The 24551-nt window shown below is 26.8% G+C and overlaps 1 protein-coding gene across 1 annotated transcript in view; it reads right to left on the bottom strand.

Moving 5' to 3' along the window:
- The window catches only part of LOC107449053 (uncharacterized), a 134507-nt gene that overhangs the window by 61536 nt on the left and 48420 nt on the right, over positions 1 to 24551 (bottom strand). Inside the window, exons 7-21 of the mRNA XM_087152743.1 lie at positions 23770 to 23868; positions 23589 to 23687; positions 23038 to 23136; positions 20499 to 20696; positions 20219 to 20416; positions 18300 to 18497; positions 17366 to 17464; positions 16360 to 16557; positions 15240 to 15338; positions 14958 to 15155; positions 12109 to 12207; positions 11016 to 11199; positions 7781 to 7873; positions 3501 to 3632; positions 1936 to 2056 (exon numbers count right to left, since the gene is read on the bottom strand). Coding sequence (XP_087008869.1) covers positions 1936 to 2056; positions 3501 to 3632; positions 7781 to 7873; positions 11016 to 11199; positions 12109 to 12207; positions 14958 to 15155; positions 15240 to 15338; positions 16360 to 16557; positions 17366 to 17464; positions 18300 to 18497; positions 20219 to 20416; positions 20499 to 20696; positions 23038 to 23136; positions 23589 to 23687; positions 23770 to 23868 — 2114 coding nt within the window. The remainder of the gene's footprint in view (positions 1 to 1935; positions 2057 to 3500; positions 3633 to 7780; positions 7874 to 11015; positions 11200 to 12108; positions 12208 to 14957; positions 15156 to 15239; positions 15339 to 16359; positions 16558 to 17365; positions 17465 to 18299; positions 18498 to 20218; positions 20417 to 20498; positions 20697 to 23037; positions 23137 to 23588; positions 23688 to 23769; positions 23869 to 24551) is intronic.

Genomic DNA, 24551 nt, shown 5'->3' with positions numbered 1-24551 from the left:
AGAGGGAAAAGCAGATATCATTAGAGACAAGTGGATGATAAGTAAGCAGGATAAGTAATACCACATATACATGCACTTACACATTACAACCATGCACTTATTCCAACACAAACAAAGCAAATTTCACATGCATTGACTTTAAATAGCACATTTTCATATAAAAAAAAACATGCATCATAAACTAAGGAATACATGAACAAGTACAGCATAATGTTCTTTTAATAAGTCCTCAAATTTTTCAAAATGATAACCTCTAAAGATGTTGTAAATTTTCAAAGAATTGACTAATTAAATACAAAAAAGAATTATGATACTCGCCAAATGAAAAAAATTATCCTAATATAATGTAAATTTATAAAGGTTATACATATATATATATATACATAGATTGCAGATAAATTTTTTCTCACCACAAGAGAAGTTAAATATTAAATTAATTTTACAAATAAATTTAAATAAATACTCTATAAATAAGTTTCAACTCTTTTCATTAAATGATTTATTTGTAAGAAATATTTGAATTGTTTAAAAAAATATTAACAGCTCTTGTGAAATATTTCAAGTAATACATATTTTATTGCTACAAAAAGCAATGATGCTTCGTTCTTTCTAAAATCAAAGACAAAATTATTTAAAAAATATTATATTTATTTATGCTAATGAGGATATGAATTTAAAAAATAAATATTTTACACCTTCACATTTCTTCATTTAAAAAGAATGCAGCGATTCAAAATTTATTTTAATAAAAATATAGTTTTGTAATTAGTTTAACATTAAGTTCAAAATTACTTAAAACTTATTAAACTAAATGATAAACAATTCAACTTTTAATAAATATTAATCATTGTCAATTTTTTGGTTAGTTAATAATTTTTATGATGAACTATTTGGTGGTAAAATACCAAATAATTGCTTTGTTAGCAAAATATTTGTTACTTGGAAAAAATCTTTAGTTAATAAATTCATAATTGGCATGTATTAACCATCTAAATAGTTTGGGTGTCACAGTTATAAGATTAAATTTTTTTTCGTAAAAAAATTCACTTTACTTAAAACAAGTACAAACTTTCACTGAAACCAATTAAAGCATCAAGTCACTTTTGACAATGCACATAGTTCCACAACTTTTTCGTATTCTTAGAAAAATTAACAATAAATACACACCTAAAATCATAAAATTAAAATTTAGAGGTTGTTTCAAATTCTTAGACCTTTTAAAAATAGTGAAGCCAAGTGAACCACTACAACTATTAAACTTTTTAAAATATTTAATAACCGAGGAATTATAAAAAAAAAATTAATTTCTACAGTTCAGATTCTAATGTCATTTTCATCATGACTTGAAAAATATTTCCCCACCATACAAGTAATAACCCCCTCTTGATCACCTGTTGATGATCATGTGATTCTCCTTTCATAAAACAAGCCCTTCTGTGTCTAGCCACCCAAGATAAAACACATGTGATTTGAATTTGGTACTTTCATATAACATCTTGTTATAATATATATATTATAGATGAGCATGCATAAATGCAGGGTACCAGCTTATCTGAAAAGTAAAGACGGCGGATGCACATTGTTGACCACATTTCCACCTTTGTGACATTGGACTTGAAATCGTGTAGCCAACTAGAACCTACTCTTGCAGAAGTACACAACTTTATATAAATATTAGTAAATAAAATATAAATTACTTTGATTGTTTATAAATAACCAATAAGCATAAGTGGTTTCTACATGCATATTAACAGCTATTTTTAACAAAAATAATATTTATTCAGCAAATGAGGGGAAAAAATAATAAACAAGCTAGATATTAAAAAGGATAAACAATAAAGCCAGTAGGAACAGAAATACCACAGAAATTAGAAGGGGGAAAACATTGATTAAAAACTGAAATTTTATATAATAAATAAAGGGGCATTTTCTTACCCAGCATGTACTGGTGCTCGTGCAAGATCAACATTATCAGATGCCATGCTGCTGCTAAAAGTAGCTTCTTGATGAGCAACATGTTGAGGAGTTAAATGATCCTCCTCAGCCGTTAAAGGAGCTAAAAGAGATGCATAAAATATGTTATTAAAATAAAGCTTTTTTCATAAAGCTTAATAGAATATCTAAATAACATTTAGAAATCAAGATATTTTCTTTAAAATAATATTTAGAACATTTAAATGATAATGACTAAAATTCTTGGTAAACAATTACAAATTATCATTAAAATTCTAAAAGTCTATAAATCTAGTCAACATAATTTCATTAACTTAATGGTGATCTTTAAAGCTCTTTTGCCATGAAAAACAAAATTTAAAAATGCAGTTTTAGTGTCTTAATTTTGAAGCAATGCTTTAAACTATACTTTCCTTCTAAAAAAACTCGACATGACTTTCACACAATTGAGTAGTTATAACATTTAAAGTAAATTAATTGATTTGTTAAATAAGAAATCAGGAAGATTCTTTTTCCATTAAGGTGAAAATCATTAAAATTATTGAATAATTTTCAATTTGCACTTATTTTTATAAGCCCAAACAAATCAGCATTGTAACATTTCAAATATTAAAAAATTAGATCATAATCGCTTTTCAATTTCACAAAACTGTAGCTTTTCCTTACTGACATTTTGAGTTATTTTCAAAACCAGTATAAAAGACACTTGCTAGAGCTGAATAAAATTTAACTTAAGTTACAAACTTACAAATTTTACTTTTTGTATGAATAACTGCTACAAACTCATAACAATTATAAGAACAGCATATAATTTTCAGAAAACCATTACTTCATATTAGGAAAAAGTTTTCAAATAACAGCACTGCCTATAAACAGTAGATTCTAGGTTATCTAGACCTCTTTAATCAGAAAACCTCAATTAAAATTAACCCCCAGTCAATTCTGTTTATCACATTAATTTTTTTCTTTTCTCAATTTAAAAAATAAGCTGTCATAATTTGGCTCTACACGATCATCAGGACTCTTCCTCCCAATAAAAAGATGCTCGTTGTTGTCTCATAACATTCTCCTTAGCAAATTGTTGTAAAAATATTCTCTCTAGCAAATTGTTCTAAAAACATTCTCTCTAGCAAATGACCTTTTAACTATTTGCCATTTAGGGATAACCTTTTAGATTATCAATTTTATACTATTGGGTTCGCCTCAGAATTTCGCTCAGCAATTACGTTTTTCTCTAACAAATTTGCGTAAAAAAAGTCATGGCCCGTGAATAAGAATTTAGGAAGAATAAAATAAATTTAAGAAATGATGTTTACTCTATAATGCAAATATTATAATTATCAGATATCTGTGTTTATTTGAATATTTTAGGTCCTAATTACCTAAAAAAAATCAAGGTTTTACGGTATATGAATTGAAATAGAATATGTTAACAGAAGTTGAAAAGTTTTTATTATAAGTTTATTCTGAATTATTTAAAAAAAACGGAATTTATTTTTTTAACTGCAATGTTGTTATAAAAAATTTGTTATTTCAAATGGTCATACCAATAAGGGTTGAATCTGCTCCTCTTTCATCTCTTGTTACATCAATTCCAAGGGTGTTATCATCAGCTAAAGCTTTCAGTTCATCTGTTGTCATATAATGCAGTGACTGATCACCCATCATTGTATCGTCAGCTGATTAGAATTAAAACAATTAGATGCAAGCATTAGTAGGCAATAATAATGAGATGTGTATGATAATGAGAATTAGTAGGCAATAATATGAATAAAAGTAGGAATAATAATAAAAATATATGTCAGAACTACATTACAAACACCACTTAAGTAAAAACAGTAAAAGAAGCATGCCAACAGAAAATTTTCTGAATATAAGGAAAGTAAAAAGAAGATCATCATGCAAAACATATAATAATTATTGTATATAATATAATATAAGGATGAAAAACCTGCAGCCACGGCAAAATGCAGTCTTTGAATAGTTTATGTGAAGGTCCAAAAAATTTAATTAGTTGAAAAAACCTACACTACTAGCTTAACTAATTTTATTACTGCATTTTAAAGTAATTTAAATAAAATTCTAAAAAAAATTCAAACTACAACATTCAAATTCAAAAAATGTGGAAGTTTTATGAATTATTTAAATCTTTTCAAAATTTCACAGACTTCTTTAACCAAAACAAATTTAGTTTAAATTAAAAATTAAAGTATCTGTAAAAAATAATTTTTAGACACAAAAAGTACATAATTTTTTCACAAAAAATATTAAAAACCTAAATTAATTTAATTCTTTTTTAAAGAAGTAACCCAGGTTTACTTATAAATATTTAAGCAAAATAATAATAATAAATACATATATTGTTTGTATTAAGCGAAGGAATAATTAAGTTACAAATGAATGATATAAAAATGAACTTATTTAAATCTCTTGGAGGCTAAAATAGTTTTTCTGCAACCCTCCTCAGAAAAGAGGTTGTTCATCCTCAATATAATACAAGAGTATCCACACATTAATCAAACACTACTTAACATGAAGCAAATATTTAGTTAGTCATTCTAATACTTTTATAAACTTTTAAAGATATTAATTGAAATATAAAAGTTCTAAGCAAAATGAAATTTAATTAGGAGTAAGAAAATTTTAAAAAATTCGAAATATAAATTTAATCTTGTTTAAGCAACTAATCCCACTGAAATTTTTTATTCTTTATTAGAGCAACCTTCTCTAATGTAAATTATTAATTTATAATAGCACGTCAAAAAGATAGTGATTTAGAGTCAAATTTATAAATGAGACTATAAGGCAATTGTAATCAAAAACAAGTAAAGTTGTAAAGTTACAATTTGTGCATTTCTCATCTGTCAATGATTAATTTATTTAATGAAAATATAGCTTTTACATTAGGAGGCTGAATTTAAACTTATAAATCTAAGAACATAATTTTTTAAAGTTTAAATAAATAAAGTGTTTTATTAAAAGATATTTAACAAAATGCACAATTTTACCTAGAAAGTTTAATTAAATTATTTTGATTTAAATTAGGATCAGCCAATGAGGTACTTACCTGTTTATATGATAAAATAAACTCATTAAAATATATGTATTAAAATGTGCATATTAAAAAAACTTAATATAAACTAATATTAATAGCAAGTTAAAATCTGAAAGTTATTATTTTATAAATAACAATCTTAATTTAAATTGTGTGCTATTTAAGAGGGGGAAAAAAAAGGTAATTTAGAGAAAATGTTTTAAAAGAAATCTATTACAAATATCTTAAGAGATAATAGTAAATTAGCTTTAAATAATTTATTTGTTTTCATAAATAAATAATGACAAACAGTTAGCATTAAAATAGTAAACGCATTATGCTGAATCAGTTTTTAAAAATTTTAATATGTTACTTAGTGTGTAATTTGCCATGCTATAAATCTTATTTATTATGTTTTGCATTAAGTCTCTATATCTGCATGAGAATGAGGTTGAAGTAAGATTATTTGTGAAAAATTAACCCTTCAATTTTGTTCTAATAATTCAGATTGAGATGAGAAAATAAAAATGCCGCAACTTCTTTTAATCCCATGGAATAATTTTAATTTAAAAAAATTTTATTCAAATAAAAACAAAACAATTTACAAATAGTATGATAGATAACAAAATTATTTGGCAGGATATCAAATAACTAAATTAACAGTTTCTTTTTTTAACAGTATAATTCAGGGTATAGTTATACAATCATAAAATTTATTAGTAGCATTTATTTTATAAATTATTTTCAAGATGCAATAGCTCATTACTAAATTGTCAAGAATAAAAATTTAATTATTAATAGTCTCATTCTTCCTATCAATTTACATCTTACAAAAAAAAAATTAAGGAGCATAATATAATATAACTATAACAAATAATAATATAACAATAAGAGATAAATATAACAAATAATTTTCAATTAAAATTCAATATTTTCAGTTGTTTTAGCAGTAATAGAAATACTATAAATTAAATAATTTAAGCTTAGTGATTGGAGCTAATATAACTTTTAAAAAAATTTTTGTAGTCGCTATTTTTATCTGAATTTATAGTGCAATGATACGCTACTTTTTTTTTTTTTTAAAGTACTGTAGTAAGTAGTGTGATACAAGAAACCACTAGTTTATAATGATTCCTAGCAACTACTTTAAACATTAGTTTATACAGAAACAAGGTTCAAACACCACTAATTTTTGGAAACTGATAAGTGCAAATATTACACAAGTTAGTCAGTAAAACATATTTTGTACAATAATACACATTACTTCTTATAGGAAATTAAAAGTTTGTGACACCTAACAAAAGCACAAATATTTGATAATTTTCTAGAGGTTTTTGAAATAAATATTTACAGCCAAGAAAGACCAAATAAGGCATAAAAAGTTGAATTCTCAGAAAAAAAACTGCAATGAAAGAATAATAAACTGGCTCATATAAACAAGAATTGGATATTTGTTCCGTAAAAATTTCATAAAAATAAGCCAATTAATTATTATTCCAAACCGTTTTCACAAATGTTTACTTCAACTTTTCCTAATTTTGCACATGAGTGTAAATTGAATCCGTCAGCAAAATCAGTCACCTAACAGTAGTTAAGTTATTAGTTAACTATATTTGTAACTTCAAAAAAAAATGAGTTTTTCAGATTTCTGGTTTAGCTGAACAGCACTAAGTAGTGAAGTAACTTCATGCATTATGCTGAACACATAATAAAATTTCATATTTAGTTTTAATTTTGAAAATGCAACAAAAGTAATCCATATTCATTTTCTAGTCATTTCTTTAGATTTCCTAGGGAAAATGAAATACATTTATAATTGTTATTTTATATACGCTTGATTCATAATCTATTCAAGGTAAACAGGAAATATTTCAACAAAAAGGAAGGTACATTTAATCACTTTTTCATATAGCTTAATATAAATATATAATTGAATGTTTTTAATCAATAACTTAAATAAAAAATTTCACAAAACAAAATTACTAAGCTAGTTTGAGTTCCCAATGGAGGAAAAGAAACTTCAAAATACAGACACAAACAACAACTAAAAATTAACACTTATTTCATATAAAAACAACTTTCCTGAGATTCTAAAAGAGATGCTACACATTCAATGACCCGGTTCATTCAATTCATAAAGAAAATACACAACAAATAGCACTTGATGCAATTTTCAATATGCCTGACTGAATGATTATTGCTCACGTGGAAATATCTGTGATAACAGACATTTGAATATTGGTGTCATAGTAAAAACTCATCATCAAAATGCTGCCCATGCTGACCACGGAATTGAATTACAACATGGTATCACCATGAGCTTATTTAACATCATATTGATTCAGCCCCTTTCTAGCTGAGAGTGCACAAAGAGAAGAAAGAGGTATTATTTCAAAAGAAAAAATAATAACTCCACAACATCAAATTAAAAGGTTACAAACAAAGGTTACATTCAGGGCATTAGGGTAAAGAATGGGACAAATTTAAGAGCTCCAGACCATGCGGGGGTAAACTGATAAAACTACTTTTTTAAAAGGGCATTTTACTGAGTTATGGTGTTACAATAAAATACAACAATCACATACACAATAAAAAGAGATACACAGATTAATTATATCAAATTATACACATCATGCAAAAATATAATTACAAAGAACAACACAGACAAAAACATTTTAAATAATATTTAGATTAAAAAAGAGATAGAAAGAGAAAGATATAGACTGAAGAGAAAAAGTAGGGAACATTTAAGTGAAAAAACTAGAAGGGGGCAATTCTAATATGAAGACTTACTCATTAGTAACTTTTGACCTTCAATATAAGGTAGGTACACATGGGTGGCATGGGCAGGTTTCCCATACAGAGAAGTATCTTCTATATCATCACCTGTACCAAGGGATTAAACCATCAGCTCTCAGTAACTATATGATTCATATCCCAGCCACCCAACTTTTATCATTGTTTGGCTTAAAATGTTTTCTTTTGGCACAAAAGCAAGAGGTTAATATCATTTGTACAGTAATTAAATTTTAAAATCTCTAATAACGTAATTATGAACATGTACAAATCGGAATCTAGATCAAAACAAATGGTACTAATCTAACAAAGCTTAAACAGAGAGGCTGACACTTAAATTGCCTAAAGGGATTTTAAAAAGCATTTCTAAAAAACTGAGCAACTAAATCTCTCTAATGTATCTAAGCAAAATTTCAGCAAATTAAAACTAATTAAATAAAATAAAATAAATTATTGCAACCAATAATTTTCAACTTTTAATCTATTATTTTTTTATGTCTTGTTTTTTATAAATTTATGTGTCTAATAGTTATTGCATGAATAAAAAGTTAAATATAAGAAATGTTAAAGTTTTCTTTTTTAATCTACATAAAAAATTTAAATAACACTTTGAAACAAGTTAAAATAAAAATGTATGAGTGTGTTTATAATTTAGGTTCGCTTTCATCAAATATTTAAAAAATTATGAATATAAATAATATAACGACTAAAGAATATAACCATTTATTCTTGAGAATTACTTGAGTTATAGCTAAATTTTGAGCAAAATATCCTCACATTAGATTAGGATTTCTAGGGTTGATTCTAACGTGTAAATGGTAAAGAAATGAAATTTTAGAAAATTTATTAGTATTTTATCTGAGATATAAATGTAATAAGAAATTATAGAAAGATCACTAAGGGAGTGTAAAAGAAAAAATAATAATGCAAATTATTTTGCAATTTGTACCCCCATATTTAAAAATCCTAAGACTATTTTAAGTTTTTTTTTCTTAAAATGGTGAGCAATTTCATTGCTTTATTTAATACTAAGACCATAAATATTTAAGAGCAATTTTTTTTTTCTTTCCAAGCATTTTTCTTTCATTCAAAGCATCTTCAGTCAAATATAATTATTTGGTCCTTTTGAAAGAGGAGAAAATTGTTGAGCAGAAAAAAAGTCTTCTTACAACAAATTTGTGAAAAAGTGTAAATTATAGAATATTGGTAATTTTGAAGAGAAATCGGCAATTTTTTTCTATTTTTAAGCTCATGATTAAGTAAATAAATGAAATAAAAGGTAATAACTACATCATAAGAAAAAGTGGAATGCTGCAAGGGTAGGGTTTAATATCATGCTACCTGTTTCATGCACAATATTTCCACAAAAATGATATAAATAAATAATCTAAGCAACATTACATGCATTAATAAGCATTAAATATTTCAATAGATATTTGTACTTATATGCACAGAAAATAAATACATAAAAAAAGCATAAGGTATAACTTCAGTTTTGAAATATTAGATAATAAAAGCAGAAAGCAAAAATTTCCTTCATAATTTTTTTTTTAGATAGTTCAAAATTTTTGGAAGTTTTAAAAGATTTATACTTTTTTTTGGCATTGATAAATACAAGACTAATTAAACTTTAATGATAGTTGTCCTTCAAGGAACTACTAAGTTTATTTAAATAAAAGAGCAGATTTAATTATAATTTACTCATTCTGCAAATAATGTGTATTTTTACAAGAAATTACATTAGACCAGAAGCAGTAAATTGCAGCAATCATGCTACGAAAAATATGCTGCCTATTTTATAGGTGATATGCATAACTAAGAAATCAACACTAGATAGATTTGTAATATTTGTTCACTGAAATGTAGCAAGGAAACAAACAAAAATTATGTAAATGTATATACTGAAAATATTTCAATGAAATTTTTTTTAATCCGTCACTTTAGTAAACAAAAATTCACCCAATTATGGTTAATAATGAACTGATGAATAAATACAAACATAACTGATAAATAGACAAACATAAAATACTCTGTTATTTACAAAATCTAAAACAATTATCAGTATATTTTAAAATGTATTAAATAATTATTATATTAAAACTCAAATAATTATCAGTATCAGCAGAAAAGCTTTTATTTTACTTCCAACATGGAAAAATCTTATGTTTAAGTACGTTGAGGTTTATTGAATGGCTAGTTTATTGAGTGGCTAGTTTTTGACATATATCAGCTTTTTAGGGATTTAACCACAGATAAAACCATCAGATCCCTGTGTCAAAAACTGTCAAAAACCCCAACAAATTGCATTAATATAAATATTATAATTAAATAAAAAAAAATTAAATTTAACATCCGTAGATAACACAATATCTTGAAAAATAAACCAAATTACATAAATTTACTTCAATTATAAATCCCTATAATATATTAAACGATTTGGTTGAAACTCTATAGTTGTAAAAGTTACTTTGACAAAGACATTTTAATAACAGAAAAATAATTTTAAACATCTTAATAAATATCACTGCTTTAACTCCCTCATTAAAGAAAAGAAATAAACTTTAGATCTTAAAGTTAAATGTATAACAAGAAATGCAGTTGCCTTCCTTACATTTTTATGTTAAAATTTCGGCCTTTTTTAACGATTATTCTTCATTTAGACAATTCTGTTGACAAATTAATCAAATATTGCAATTTAGATTTTATGTAACAGTAAAATCTTAAGAATACAAAATCAAATTGATTTAAATCACTTCAAGCAAATCACTTTTTCTACACCATAGAAAGTCTTTAAATGCTGCAAACAGTTTTATATATATTGGCATTACTTATATTTTTTCCTTACAAATAAAAATATGAAAATAAGTGTAATTCATTTACAAAGACTGTTTAAAGAGATAACTGCACAGGGGTCTGTCTAGGGTTTTCTGAGGTACTTATTTTGTGAAAATGTAGACATAATTTGTGAAAATTAAAAATTATATTAAAAAATCAACACAAAAGTATGGTAAAAATATGGATTTATCGTTTCTTGCGGGATACAAAATAAAATGTGCAAGAAAAAGTATTTTGTGAAACCGTTTTTCCTAAAGTTGGAATTTTTGAAGGTACCGCTAAACGGTAGTAAATTTGGCCTGGATAGACCCCTGCTGCATAAAGCTTGATATTCTCAAGTCAAAAATAAATAAATAAACAAAAATAAAATAAATATATAATAAAGAGTTACACATACCTCCTTCATCTTCAGAATCACTCATAAATGTTTCTTGCATTGTTTCTGGAGCAACAACTTTATATTTTTCTTCTGTTATAGTTGTTGTGGTAGTAGTTACAACAGTTTCTGTAACAATCTTTAAGGTTTCTACCACAGAAATATAACCCAGTCTTTGTGCAATTGAAAGAGCTGTTTGCCCTTGCTATCATTATAGAAAAAGAGTCTTATTATATTTCCACAAAATAAGGAGACAATTTATTATTGATATCAATTTTATAATAGAACTTCATAATAATTTTTAAAAATTGCAACTCAGATTGCAAAAAAAAGTATTTAAAAGTAACAAATATTGATAAATTATATGAGCAATAAATTTATGAATTTTTAGGCAAAATAGAAAATAATCTGAACTAAACAGAATGGTAAATTCATTAATAAACATTAAAAATGAATAGAATTGTCATGACAAGCACTGCATTTTATGATAATTTATTAGATAATTTTCACAATGAAAAATTAGGCATACAAGCTTTTTTAGTGTTAGAATATAGCAACAAAAAATCCCCATCTGAAAAAAATTAACATATAGCAATCTTGAAAACTCAGAAATTTTTATTACAAACTTTTACAGATCTAAATAATTTTTTTAAATATGTCATTAAAAGTTCAAATTCATTTTATGTGTTGCTCTTTCAAAAGTAGCACATAAGTGGTATAATCATTAAAGTAAAAAAGTGTGAACTCGTTTCAAAACTTTCATACCTACTTTATCAAAACAAAATGGAAAATAAAAAAAATTCACAGCTTTTTTTTTTTTAATTCAACTAATTTTACTCAGATTTCTAATTTTTAGCTAATTTTATGCACTGATTTTAAACATTAATTTTATAATATTTTGAAACTTAACTTTTTTTCAAAAGACTTTGATTAATTTCATGATTAAAAAAACATTATGATGAGAATTTGCAATGAAAATGTATAAGATAATAGATAAATTAAAATAATCACTTGTTAAAAACAGATAAGCAGAGAATTTAAAATCTCCTAAATAAAGTACAATCAATGGAATACAAGTTAAAATATTTAAAATATAGGGTAAAATTATACTTACATTTGTTGTAGTATTAGGTGATGCTTTATGTTCCAATAACAAATTTATAATTAATGTATGTCCTTGTTGCGCTGCTTGATGCAGAGGTGTATATCCATGCTGCAGTGAAAAATATTAAAATTTATTTCAAAAGAAAATCATAATCAAAATCAAAACTCATAATCAAAATTAATGTTCACTGAAAAAAAAAATCATGTTTCATATAAACATGAAATCCAACTTTAAAAAAATGACAAAAGTTAGTAAATGAAATATCTTAAAGTTGACTAAAAACAATTTTTTTATTAAAAAAAAAAGCAAACACCAAGTGCAGCTGAAAAAACAATTCTGTTAATTTTTTAAACATATAAAGATGCCATGATCAACATACTATATGGCATTTCATATAATATCATCACTAGGGTAATATGCCAATATGGCGACCAAATGTCCTACGAATGTCACTAAAATCATGTGCATGGGCCACAATATAGTCGCCTTGAAATATGTTTGGAAGTTGCAAAATAGTAACAAAAAATTGTTTGTTTGTTGCTTTGCATCAAAATCCATGCATTTTTTTTAAAAAAAAACTTTGCACTAATTTTATTCTATTACTAATTATATTATGTTCTTGTCGATACAGGCACTGCAAATGTTGTTGCAAAAAAAATATTTAGAAAAAAGGGGCAGCTGATGAATAATCACTCGTTAGTAATTGAATAGATATAAATTACAGAACTACAAGAAACATAGATTTAAAATAGGATATTACCAAAAATCTAAAGAGCTGCTACATGCCTATATTAAGTAAATTTTCATAAACAAACATATAGTATAACATAAAAATACTACAAAATTTTCCATTTAAAAAGCAACAAAAAATATTTAGTGTTTTTTAAGCACACTATGAAGCAAAACTATTTCTGAAATATTGATAAAACAATTTATTGACATGATATGAAAGAAGAGTATAATAATGAGAGAGTAAAGATACAGAGAGCAGAGAAGGAAAATTAAATTCCATATAAAATAGAAGTGCAGAATTTTTTTTTACTGATTTTAAATTAACTCCGATTTTTACAGGACATGGAAATTTTAACAGCTAATTGTATAGGTTTAATTTAGTGAATTGTAATTTTTGTTCATGTGGTCAGTTTTTGATACTGTAGAAGATATTATATTTTATTGTAGTTTATATTCAAGTCAAAGGGAAAGCATAAAAAAGGAATTGAGACACTCAAATAATTCTTAGCCACCTGTTTAGTTTTTGTTTGTTAAATGCAATAAAGGTCTAAATATTTTACGAAATTTTGTTTACAACTTAAATTTTTTCATTCTGTTTCTTTTTAATTTACAATTGTACTTTGCCCACTCACAATTGCCTCCTCATGTAATTGTAAACTTATATATATATAAATATATAGATACTGTGTTATTTATTAAAACAAATCTCGAATGTTATTTATTAAAAATAAGATCATAAACAAGAACACTGCAATTCTGGAAGGAACATAAACACTGGTAGCAATTTTTTGTCGAGTATTTGCCTAAAATAAATTTTTCTTTAACCCCCAAAACATATTATCTTCATTTCAGGCAACAAGAATTAGCAACTTAGATCACAAGATTAAATAATTGCCTTTGAATTATTTATTTTAAGGTTTATGTTAACAAAACCATGATCATACAAGAAGAAGATTTTAGACGCTCCAACAATTATATCGAATGCCAAAAATTTTACGTAAAAAAAGAAAGTCAATATACCAGAAAAGTCAAAGAAGGCATTTGCAAGTTCCATTGTTCCATAATTGCAACATGTATATTTATAAGAAAATAGTATAAATTTTTTAGCAAAACTAATTTAATTGAAATTTACATTCTAAACTCTTGTTAGTATGTACTGATTAAAAGTATTTTCTTATGAAGTGAAACATTGATTAATTTTTTACTTAAGGCGCTTAGCACATGTTATTCTGATCCATTAATTGTACTAGTCATAAACAAAGGCGAAAACACAGGGTTGACTTTTTGCCGGCAGAAACTGCTTTTGCTATGCCAGTGGCAGAAACTGGTTATAACCGGTAAAAACCGGCAAAACTGGCAGAAACTAAAAAAACGTCTATATTAGTTCTAGTAATTGCTTAATGACATTTTGTTTAAGTAAACTGAAAAATGTAACTCCAAGTAACTGTAACGAACTTTTTAATTCATTGTTTGTAAATATATATTATTTTGTTTATATTAAATATAAAAAGTGCAGTATATCAAATATTTATATAAAATAAAGAATGAAGTAATGTAATAGTAAATATAAATACTAGATTTTAGTTTATTATATTGAACTCTGAAATTCAGTAATTATTATCATTTAACTCTTAACATAACTGAATAAAGTTATTTTCAAATAGTTTTTTTTTTAAGACATAATTTGCATGGCAACAATCCAATTATTATAACAGTAACAGTTTTAATCTTTGCTGTACGTAAGAGAAACTGCATCAAAACTTGTCGTTTGTTATAGATTACTGCAGAGTGCAAACAAGGTAATATTTGATTTTGAATGGTGATAATTTTGTAAATAAATTGTACTTTGTTTAACATTTAATTGTTTTTTCTATGAATTATCCATTGTATGTCAATCTCAGTACTTACTTTTATGTCATTTTCTGAATTTCTGCCATGCCAGTTTTAACTGGTTTCTACCAGTGGTTTTAACCACATCGGCAGAAACTTGCCAACCTTGCGAAAACATATAAATAATTTTAGACACTAGAAATGAATCTATCTTGTACCTATCAAGATTAATATATCTTTATCATCCCTAGTAGTCGATATTTGAGAATGATATATGAGCATTGAAATATACTCACAGAAGTAGTAGAATTAACATCAGCACCATGTTGTAACAAAAACCTAATCATATTAATCTGGCCAAAGTGGCAAGCTACATGGAGTGGAGTATAACCAGCTTTTGTTGGAGGATCTACTTTGGCTCCATTTTTTACTAAAACTGCTGCAACATTTACTTTATCTTCTTGTGCACACAAATGAAGAGGGGTGAGACCATTCTAAAATTTAAAAAAAATATATTGATTAATAAAGAAAAAAAGTGTTATAAAACTTAATACACTTCAAGAAAATAAAAGTTTTACTTTAGCTGGGGCATTGACATCTGCATGATGTTCAATCAATAATGTAGTCATATCTGTATGTCCTTCCTGAGCTGCCAAGTGCAATGGTGTAAAACCAGCCTGAAAAATTTAAAGCACAAAATAAAAATTAGCAATTTTTAAAAGTATTTACACGTTTTGAGATATAGATCAGAGGTGGAAATTATCAAAACTTAGTCACTGGTCCAGGGACCAGTGACTAAAAGATACTACTAGTCTTGTACACATTTTCACTGATCGGCTTACGTGTTTGTACAGTAGGGAACCAATTATCCGGAACGATCGGGACCATCGCTATTCCGGATAACTGATTTTTCCGGTTTCCGTTTTTTTATTGTTAAACCCAACTAAAAAAATAATATTTGAAAATAATCCTAAAAAGAAGAAAAAACGAAGTAATACACTAATGATTATTTCCAAAATGATAGTAAGGTAAACATCTTTCCAAAAAGAAAGAAAAATCCTAAAATCTAGTTAGGAAAAAAGCATTTTTTTTAAAAAAAATGGCGGGAAAATGTATTGAATTTCGTTCTGGTTTTTTGGTTTTCCGGATAACGGATTCTGTACTGTATTAGCTTTTTATGTTTAAAAAAATTTAATTAAGTGAATTTAAATGAAAAAAATACAAAACAAAGAAAGTAAAATGCTTTCAATTAGAATAAAAGAACTATTTTGCAATAATAGAATAGATTAAAACAAAAAGTGAAAAATTTAAAAAACCAAAACAGCTCGCCATCCCTACACATAGATTGCAGGTCAGAGACTGTCACATATTTTAAGGTAGTCTGAGTTTAGTTTTAGAGGTCCCATCAAATAAAAGATTATTCATGTTTTCTTAGTTGATAGTAATTATTTTCAGATAGCATTTGCATCACACTGGTTGATAGTATTTTTTTCTGACTATAAACAGTTTTAAAACACTTATTATGTGATATTTAAAATATTTTTATGTAGACAAACAATTATGGGGCTAATAAATGATTCACAAAACATTAGTTACCTACAATAATAAATTAATAAAATAATGGGAAATTAAAATCCAAGCTGGAATTTTCTTAATTTGTTAATATATATTTCAACAGTAATTTTTTGTCAAATTTACCTTTGATTCAGCACTTGGTTTTGCACCATATTCTAAAAGCGTTGTAGCAATATCCATTTGATTCTTTTTAGCAGCAATGTGTAATGGCGTATAACCATTTTTAGCAGTAGCATGTGGAAAAGCTCCTTTATCAAGCAATAACAAAGCAACATTAACATGATCATAATGGGCAGCCACATGAAGAGGGGTGACTCCATTCTAAACAAACAAATTAAATTGTATGATACAAATAAAAAATAGCGGATTTAGCAAAGAATATTTAGAATTTATTAATAGTAATTATAATAATACAGGGCAGATCTTAATAATGAAACTTAAAACTTTAAAACGAAATTTTATAGTAAATACAGAATCATAACAGAATCTTTCAATACAAAACTAACTTTTTCATCACATAACTTTGTTTAAACCAGCTTTTTAAGTAACTAAAAAATCAAGCCAAATCAGTACTTATTAAAAAGTACTCATTTATGCGCAAACAATTATATCTAAAAGCCAGTTTATTTCCAAACAATTTACTGGAAACAAACATCATCATTTTCTGATATCTTTTATACAGATATCTAAATTTTGATAATTTATTTATTTGGGCAAATAAAACTCAATTACTATTAAAAGGTAGATTTCAATGCTTAAAACATTTCAATTGGTATGTAAATTTTAAAAAAAAATTACATATTTTTTGTTGAATTAACAACACTTATCATTAAAATTAGAACTTGGTAATTTTAACTAAACTAAGAAATATTAACTAAAAAGAAAGTATTAAAGTCAAGTGATTAGTATTAATTGGTCAGACGAAAATATATTATAATAAAGAAATTACACAGAGATTCTATCACATTCTATATGCATCAAATGGATATTTCATTAATTATTGAGCATATATTAAAAAAAGAAAGTTAAAATTTGAGTACACATTGATATATATTCTTTTTGTATACACTGTATAATTCACAGTAAACAAACTATTGTATTTATTACACAAAATAATGTAAAATTATACCTTTCCTTGTGCATCAACAGGTGCATCTTTTTGAAGCAGAAGTCGAGCAACTTTAATGTTCCCATACTTAGCGGCCAAATGCAAAGGCGTAAATCCTTTCTAAAATAATCAAAAAATTATAAATTAAACATCATTGTACCTTTACTTTAAAAAAAGCAAATCCCACTAAACTATATGAAATATAAAAAGTAAATAAAAATTACTTGGAATACTACAGGAATTTGTAAGAATTCAGAAAAGAAATTCGCTTATTCAAAAGAAAGAAAAACTTTTAAAAACAACAGCAAACCGTTGAGTATGATAGCATACTACAAAAATAAAATCAGACAGGTTTAAGGAATTAGATTATTCATAAAACTTCAAATCTTTGCATTGAAATTTGGAGCATCATTAAAATTTAACAATATTAATATAATACTAAGAAAGATAAAAATTTCTTTTAACAGTTAATTTTCAAAAATTTTTGAGGATCTTGATTTTTAATATAGGAAAAAAAAAAAAAAAAAAAAAAAAAAAAGCAAATTCTAACCTCATAAATATCAGGGGCCGTCAAGGTTTTTTCAGAGAGGTACCTATTTTGTGAAAATTTAGACATGATTTGTGAAAAATTAAAAAGTTATATTAAAAAATCAATACGAAAATATGGTAAAAATAAGGATTTATCGTTTCTTAAGGGATACAAAAATAAAATTTTAAGAAAAAGTATTTTGTGAAGCTACCGTTTATCTTCAAGTTGAAAATCTTAAACTACTGTTTTTTCTTAAGTTCAATTTGTGAAGGTACCGCTAAACGGTAGTAAATTGGGCCTGGACAAACTCCTGAATATGTAAAAATGAAGCGTACTAACACCATTAGTTTGATAGCAAATCCAATCAATGGTGTTAAATTTGATTCAAAGATATTTTTAAGAAATCAAACCCTAGAAAAATATTACCTTCGTTGTAGAAGTTAGGGAAGCGGCATGGTCAAGCAAAACAGAAGCAACCTCTTCTTGACCTTCTTTAGCAGCTATGTGTAATGCAGTATACATATCTTTCGTAGGTGCATCAACTGCAGCTCCATGTTGAAGAAGAAGACCAACAATATCAACATTCCCAAGCCGAGCTGCAATATGAAGAGGTGTTTGCTGTTCCTGTAAAAAAAAAAAAAAAAAGGAAGATAAATATAAATTATTTGTGATTTCATTCTCTACAGCAAAAAAATTTAATATTTAAACTGGAACCTGGAGGTTTTTTAAAATTAAATATGAAAAAGTATAAGTCCGAAGTAGCAGATATTTTTTACTGAAATTGTCACAAAGCTAAATCCTTGTAATTTTTTTTTTTAATCGCTACATTGAAACATTATGTTCTTTGCCCCTAGAGTGGTCTATATCGGGCCTACATTGGCCAATATAGAACCTACATTGACTAAATAATGGATATAAATATCAAATGAATCTGACAATTCTATTTAGGACTGATATTGGTTGTGAAGAGGTTGTAAAATATCGGGTGAATCGGAAAGTCCTATATAAGGCCAATATCAAAAAAATAAAGGCCCTTTGAACCCTTACTGAGCCAAGATTCATGAATATTGGCCCAATGAGGGTCCAAGTTATTTTGCTGCTAGGGACACAACAGAGGACAAACAGAGAGAGAGACATCCATGCCCCCAGCAGGATTCAAAACTGTAACCATTGGCTTTACAATAAGACATCCTTACAAGTAAAATTTTTATTAAAATCTTAATGAATTTTAATGAAACTACACTTTAAAAACTACAAGAAATAAAATAAAATAGGATGTATAAGTCGATATTCTATACTTAAAAAGTTTTGATAAATTCATAATTAAAATGAAAGATTGATCATTTAAGACTAACTACAGTATGCAAATTGAATAAAATTGAACATAGATTAATTAAAAAGTAAAAATTTCAGCCTAACAATTGGGCATATCATTAATACAATAATGGCTAATGTGATGAACAGTGAGCTCAATATTGGTTAAAAGAAAATACAAAAAAAATTTATAATACATTATTAGAACAGTAACAGCTGGTTAGAAAAAATTACACTGAAAAAAACAAATTTTTTGCTGCAATTATATAAATACTTGATCTTACCTAATTAGGGGGGAGGGATTTCAAGTGTGAAATTAGTTTTGCTCCACAAGCTAAAGAGTTTTTTTTACATGCTATTTATAATCTATTTTTTATCTAAATGTTTAAGTTTAAAAACTTAATATATAATAGGGGTCGCGTAAATGTTGGGGCAGACTTTTAGAGGAATTAGGCTACATCATTAGGTTTAAAATAGCATAGAAATCCATGTTCAGAAATGTCGCTGTATGCGGCTAGGTGGGCTTCCCTATTATAAACTGTTCAGAAACACGTGAAGAGACACTTCATGAGATGGAAGTACTCTTAGGAAATTTCTGAGGAAATGAGGAAATTTCTGAGCATGAGCACCTATGCACTTTCAATCCTAGTGATGGTCAGGTTTTCACAACATTTACGCGACCCCCTGTTACATGTAACGTTTTTAGACTTGTACATTTCAAATAAAAATTTCATTAAAAAAAACTTTAGCTTTGACAGAGACAGCAATCGCAGATTAGTAATCAGTGACGTGAAAATATACAATAGCCACTAAAAAATCTCATGCAACGAAAAAAAAATTTTACCGGTATTATTTATAATTACTTATTAAAAATAATATGAAAGTTATAATATAAAATGATTAAGGGTTTCACGGCAATCTAAATAAAATAAATCTATTCAGTGGAAAGACTTTTAATAAATATTATAACAAAAGAAAATAAAAAAAACAAATAACAGCAACATTTTAACAAAAAGACATAAAAATCTCACCCTAGCAGAGGCATCAACATGAGCACCATTTCTAAGCAAAATGCGAATTATGTCCGACTGATTTGCTCGGGCTGCAAGATGTAGAGGAGTTTCCCCTCGCACGGTTGGCACATCAGGATTTGCGCCGTTTGTGATGAGGAAAATTACTATGTTCATGCAGCCCATGAACGATGCCACATGAAGAGGAGTCAATCCAGACTGAAATTCAATGCGAATTTAATTAAGGCATAAGAAAATGAAACATAAATTTAACATTTAAGAGAAGAAAACATTAGCTCACCTCTGTGGTGGCTTCAATGGATGCACCGTGCTTCAAAAGCAATTCTACAACTTTGATCCTATTCTTCTTGCAAGCAATGTGGAGAGGGGTGAAGCCATTCAGAGCACGGGAATTTGGATCTGCTTTACGATCTAATAAAAGCTTTGCTACACGAACATGACCGCAATGCGCAGCAACGTGAAGAGCAGTTAAATAGTCCTGAAAAAAAAAAATTCAGAATAATATTAAACAAATAAAAAATACAAATCTACAGTAATGAGTGAGATTTTACACAATACATCATTTTCATTACAGTTGTATTTTTTAGATGGATAAGTGTACTAATTTTGCCTATTGTACGAAGTTATTAAATAAGAACTAACTAAATCAGGGCTCAAAATTTCCACTGGCTGGCTTGCCATTTGTGACCGAATATTTAGGGCAGTTGAGTAAGTTTTGTCTTAGAAAATTTTGTGATACAAATAAAAATACTACATTTTTTCTAAAATTTGAGTTTTTAATTGACAGGTAAATGGGGAGGAATAGTTTTAAACTTTAACTGGAAGATTAAGTAAATGCGCATCACAGTCAGGTTGCACTCTATGTTGACGGATGTGTTAACATCTCTGTACATTTTTAACATTTTGGGTCGGAATTCTAAAGTAAAAAGTTTTGAATTTGGGATGGAGGAGATTAAGAAATTTTCCATGAATTTAAACTCAAATCTCTTTCATGAACAAAGTGGGTGTTTAACTGACTCCAAAATTCAAATTTTCGTTCACTTTACTGTCATAGACTCAGATATTGAAGAAGTTTAACAGTGAAGAATGTTCAGCAAGATTCTCGAAATACGCTCCGGATTATAACATTTAATCAGTTTTTGTGCTATTCAACCAGTGATTAAAACTTCCTGTCAGAGAGGTTTACGGAAACTCTTTGAAGACTGAGACACTAGATGATTTGCTCAGAATTTTTATAAAATGACTCCACTCCCGCCTAACACAGTTTAATACTAGGTGTGAAAATGACATACGGTATTTTAGTGTTGAAAGGCAGATGTATACAAATATGAAATACTAAAAGCTTGGAAACATTTATGATGCCTGCATCATTCGATATTTTTCGTATTTTAATGATAGGTAGACAATAATGAAACCATTGAAAACGTCTTAAACTCGTAGTGTTTTTTTTCTCCAGTTTTTTGTTTTTAACATTCTTTTAATGGTTCTGATCATCAAAAAGTTTGTTATATCTGTTAATATTTGGAAAATTACTTATATTTTCTGGAAAATAGTGACAAGTAAAATCTTTATTCTGGCTAGTACTTCAGAAATGAATTTCATGCATTGAACTTAGCAAACAACTAACATTGTTTGGCAAATTCTGCTTGTAAAGGGAGGTTAAATAATAACCAACTAATTACTACACTTTTAACTAGACACAGTCTTTCTTCTGAAATTTTTATAGTACTCTCTATAGTAATGGAGTAAAGTTTCTATAGTACTTTAGGTAGATAATTTTATATAATACATTAGAAACAGAGATGTGTTTTTTATAGTATTTTGTGTAGTAATATTAAAATACAAAACGAACAATATGCTACAATGAATTTTTTTAAAAGTGAAATATGCACTTAAAAGAAAATGGATTATAATTTTTACTATAGAAATCAAGAGATATGAATGAATAAAACAAAACTTAATTTTGGATACCATTGGTACCAAAATTGGCATAAAAATAATATTATACTTTATATATAAATTATTAAAATAGGAGGGCGTAAGCGAGAGTATGAAATTTCAGTTTTAGAGTCACCAGTTTGACAAAACTTTATGCCATCATTTTAGATTCATATCAATTAGATTCATATCATTATAGATTCATAATAAATGTCAACTATTTTTAAAATGTTAACAGATGTAGTATGAAGGTGTTTTTTGGTGACCAACTAGAAAATAATACAGAAATTCAAAATTAAAAACATGTTTACTGCAATAATAATAATATTAATTAAATTAAAGGTGTCTTACAGTTTCAATATTTCTGGAAGTAATGTTGTAAGTGAAAAAGTAAGTAAGTGTAAGTGCAAAGTAATAGTACTTGAGGGGAATTATTTATCGACCATGTCAGTTTTAAATAGAAGAAAAACGCCATTCCTTAATTTCAAGAACCTTCAATGTTACACTTTATATAGGCATAATAATCTAAAAATATATACTTAGTTTAATTTATAACTCTACATTTTAAACGTTGAAACTTAACTTCCAGTTTTAAATATTTAATTGCCAAGGTAAGCTGGATAGTGGAAATTTTGAGTAATAATGTGTACTATGAGACTTCCACTAAAAATGTAGAGTGCATTCCACTAAAATTGTCAATACATGCATTTGACAATTTCCTAAGATTTTCAAATTATATTTCAAACATACTTTTAAATCATAAATAATTTTTTGAATTTCAGACAAAAAGATTGTACTTCAGGAAAAAGGAGTATGAAACACTCTTTAATCATGTTCATTAAACAATGTTTAACACTGAAAAGAAAAGAAAGGTAACTTACCACTGTGACATCATCAACTGGAGCTTTGTGATACAGAAGTATTCTTGCACTGTCTACATGATCTCCTTGTGAGGCCATATGCAATGGAGCAAGTCCATTCTGAAAGAAATCATTAAAAAAAAATCATGCAGCTAAAATGCAGCAGTCAAGAAATATTTTTTAAGTAAGCAAAATCATTAAATATTTTTTCTTTTATGTTTACTGAATTTTACTAATGATATTTTTAAATTTCAAAAATAATAAAATAAGAATTTAAAATGTTTAAAGTAACACAAAGATGGTGCTAAACAGATATACACGATAAACACGAACACTGTTCGTAGAAAATTTGCCACTATCGTGGAAAATAGTTTAGTTTTACTCATTATATATAAATAAAGCAGTCGAAATTGGAAGGCAAATGTTCAATTCCTAGAGCACTTTTTAAAAAAGTAAACAATTCAATACATATTATTAATATATTGTATTTATAATTAAATTATAATAAATTTATAAATACCATCAATAAAAACGTAAACAAAAGCTATACGCAAAACAAAAATTCACCATACCTTTGTTTTAGCAGTAATTGGAGCTCCTTTTTCAAGTAATAAGTCTACTACTTGATCATGGCCACTTCGAGCAGCACAATGAAGTGGGGTTAACCCATCCTGAAAAAAGTAAATACATACACATATTAGGGGGAGGGAAAAATCTATTACAAAGATCTGGTTGAAATAGTTCATTAATTACCCTTGTTGAGGCATCAATTTTAGCTCCTTTATCAATGAGTAAGGTAACCATGTTGGATTTACCCCACTTTGCAGCAACATGTAATGGTGTGATTTGATGCTGAATAGAAAAAATAAAAGATTTCATCAAGTCATATTCAATTAACAAAAACAAACATTTCAATGAATCCTACATACTGAATCCTACAAAATTGATATACTGTTTAGACTGTTTATTGATAAGAATGAATGATGACTGGGTCACCAAAAAGATGATCTTCAATGCAAAACCATCAGGAGCCCGAAAAAGAGGAGGACAAAGGATCATATAGATCAACTGCCTAGAAAAAGATTTAAAAGCTCTGAAAGTTATAAACTGGAAGAGTACATTCAAGAAGAGGGCAGCTTGGAATTTTCTTCTGAGGAAGACCATGGCCCACCATTGAAGAAGAACATATCGAAAAATCACAAATAAATGAAATGTATCAATAAAATTCCTGTAATACAAAAAATTTAAATTGACAACATTTTAACACTTAACATTCACACACGAATTTAAAAGTAAAACAAGTTTTTGATTGGCACCCTTAGGGCAATAGAAAAAGAGGAATATAAAAGAATACTTGGCACAGGACGCCTATAAGTAAATTGAAAATAATAGGGAAGACATGGAGATGGGCAAATTTTCTGGCCACAAAATGATTGATATGGAGATATAATAGAAGCTCTATGCTCCGATTCGGAATAAAGAGGACTATGCATGTATATGTATTCATGCATGATTTTTTTTTTGAACCAATAATG

This window comes from Parasteatoda tepidariorum, chromosome 10 (genome assembly GCF_982258835.1).
Source record: "Parasteatoda tepidariorum strain Cologne lab strain chromosome 10, Ptep-v5.0, whole genome shotgun sequence".
NCBI lineage: Eukaryota > Metazoa > Arthropoda > Arachnida > Araneae > Theridiidae > Parasteatoda > Parasteatoda tepidariorum.
The sequence above is the reverse complement of the archived record's forward strand: the minus strand, read 5'-3'. Positions and strand labels throughout refer to the sequence as shown.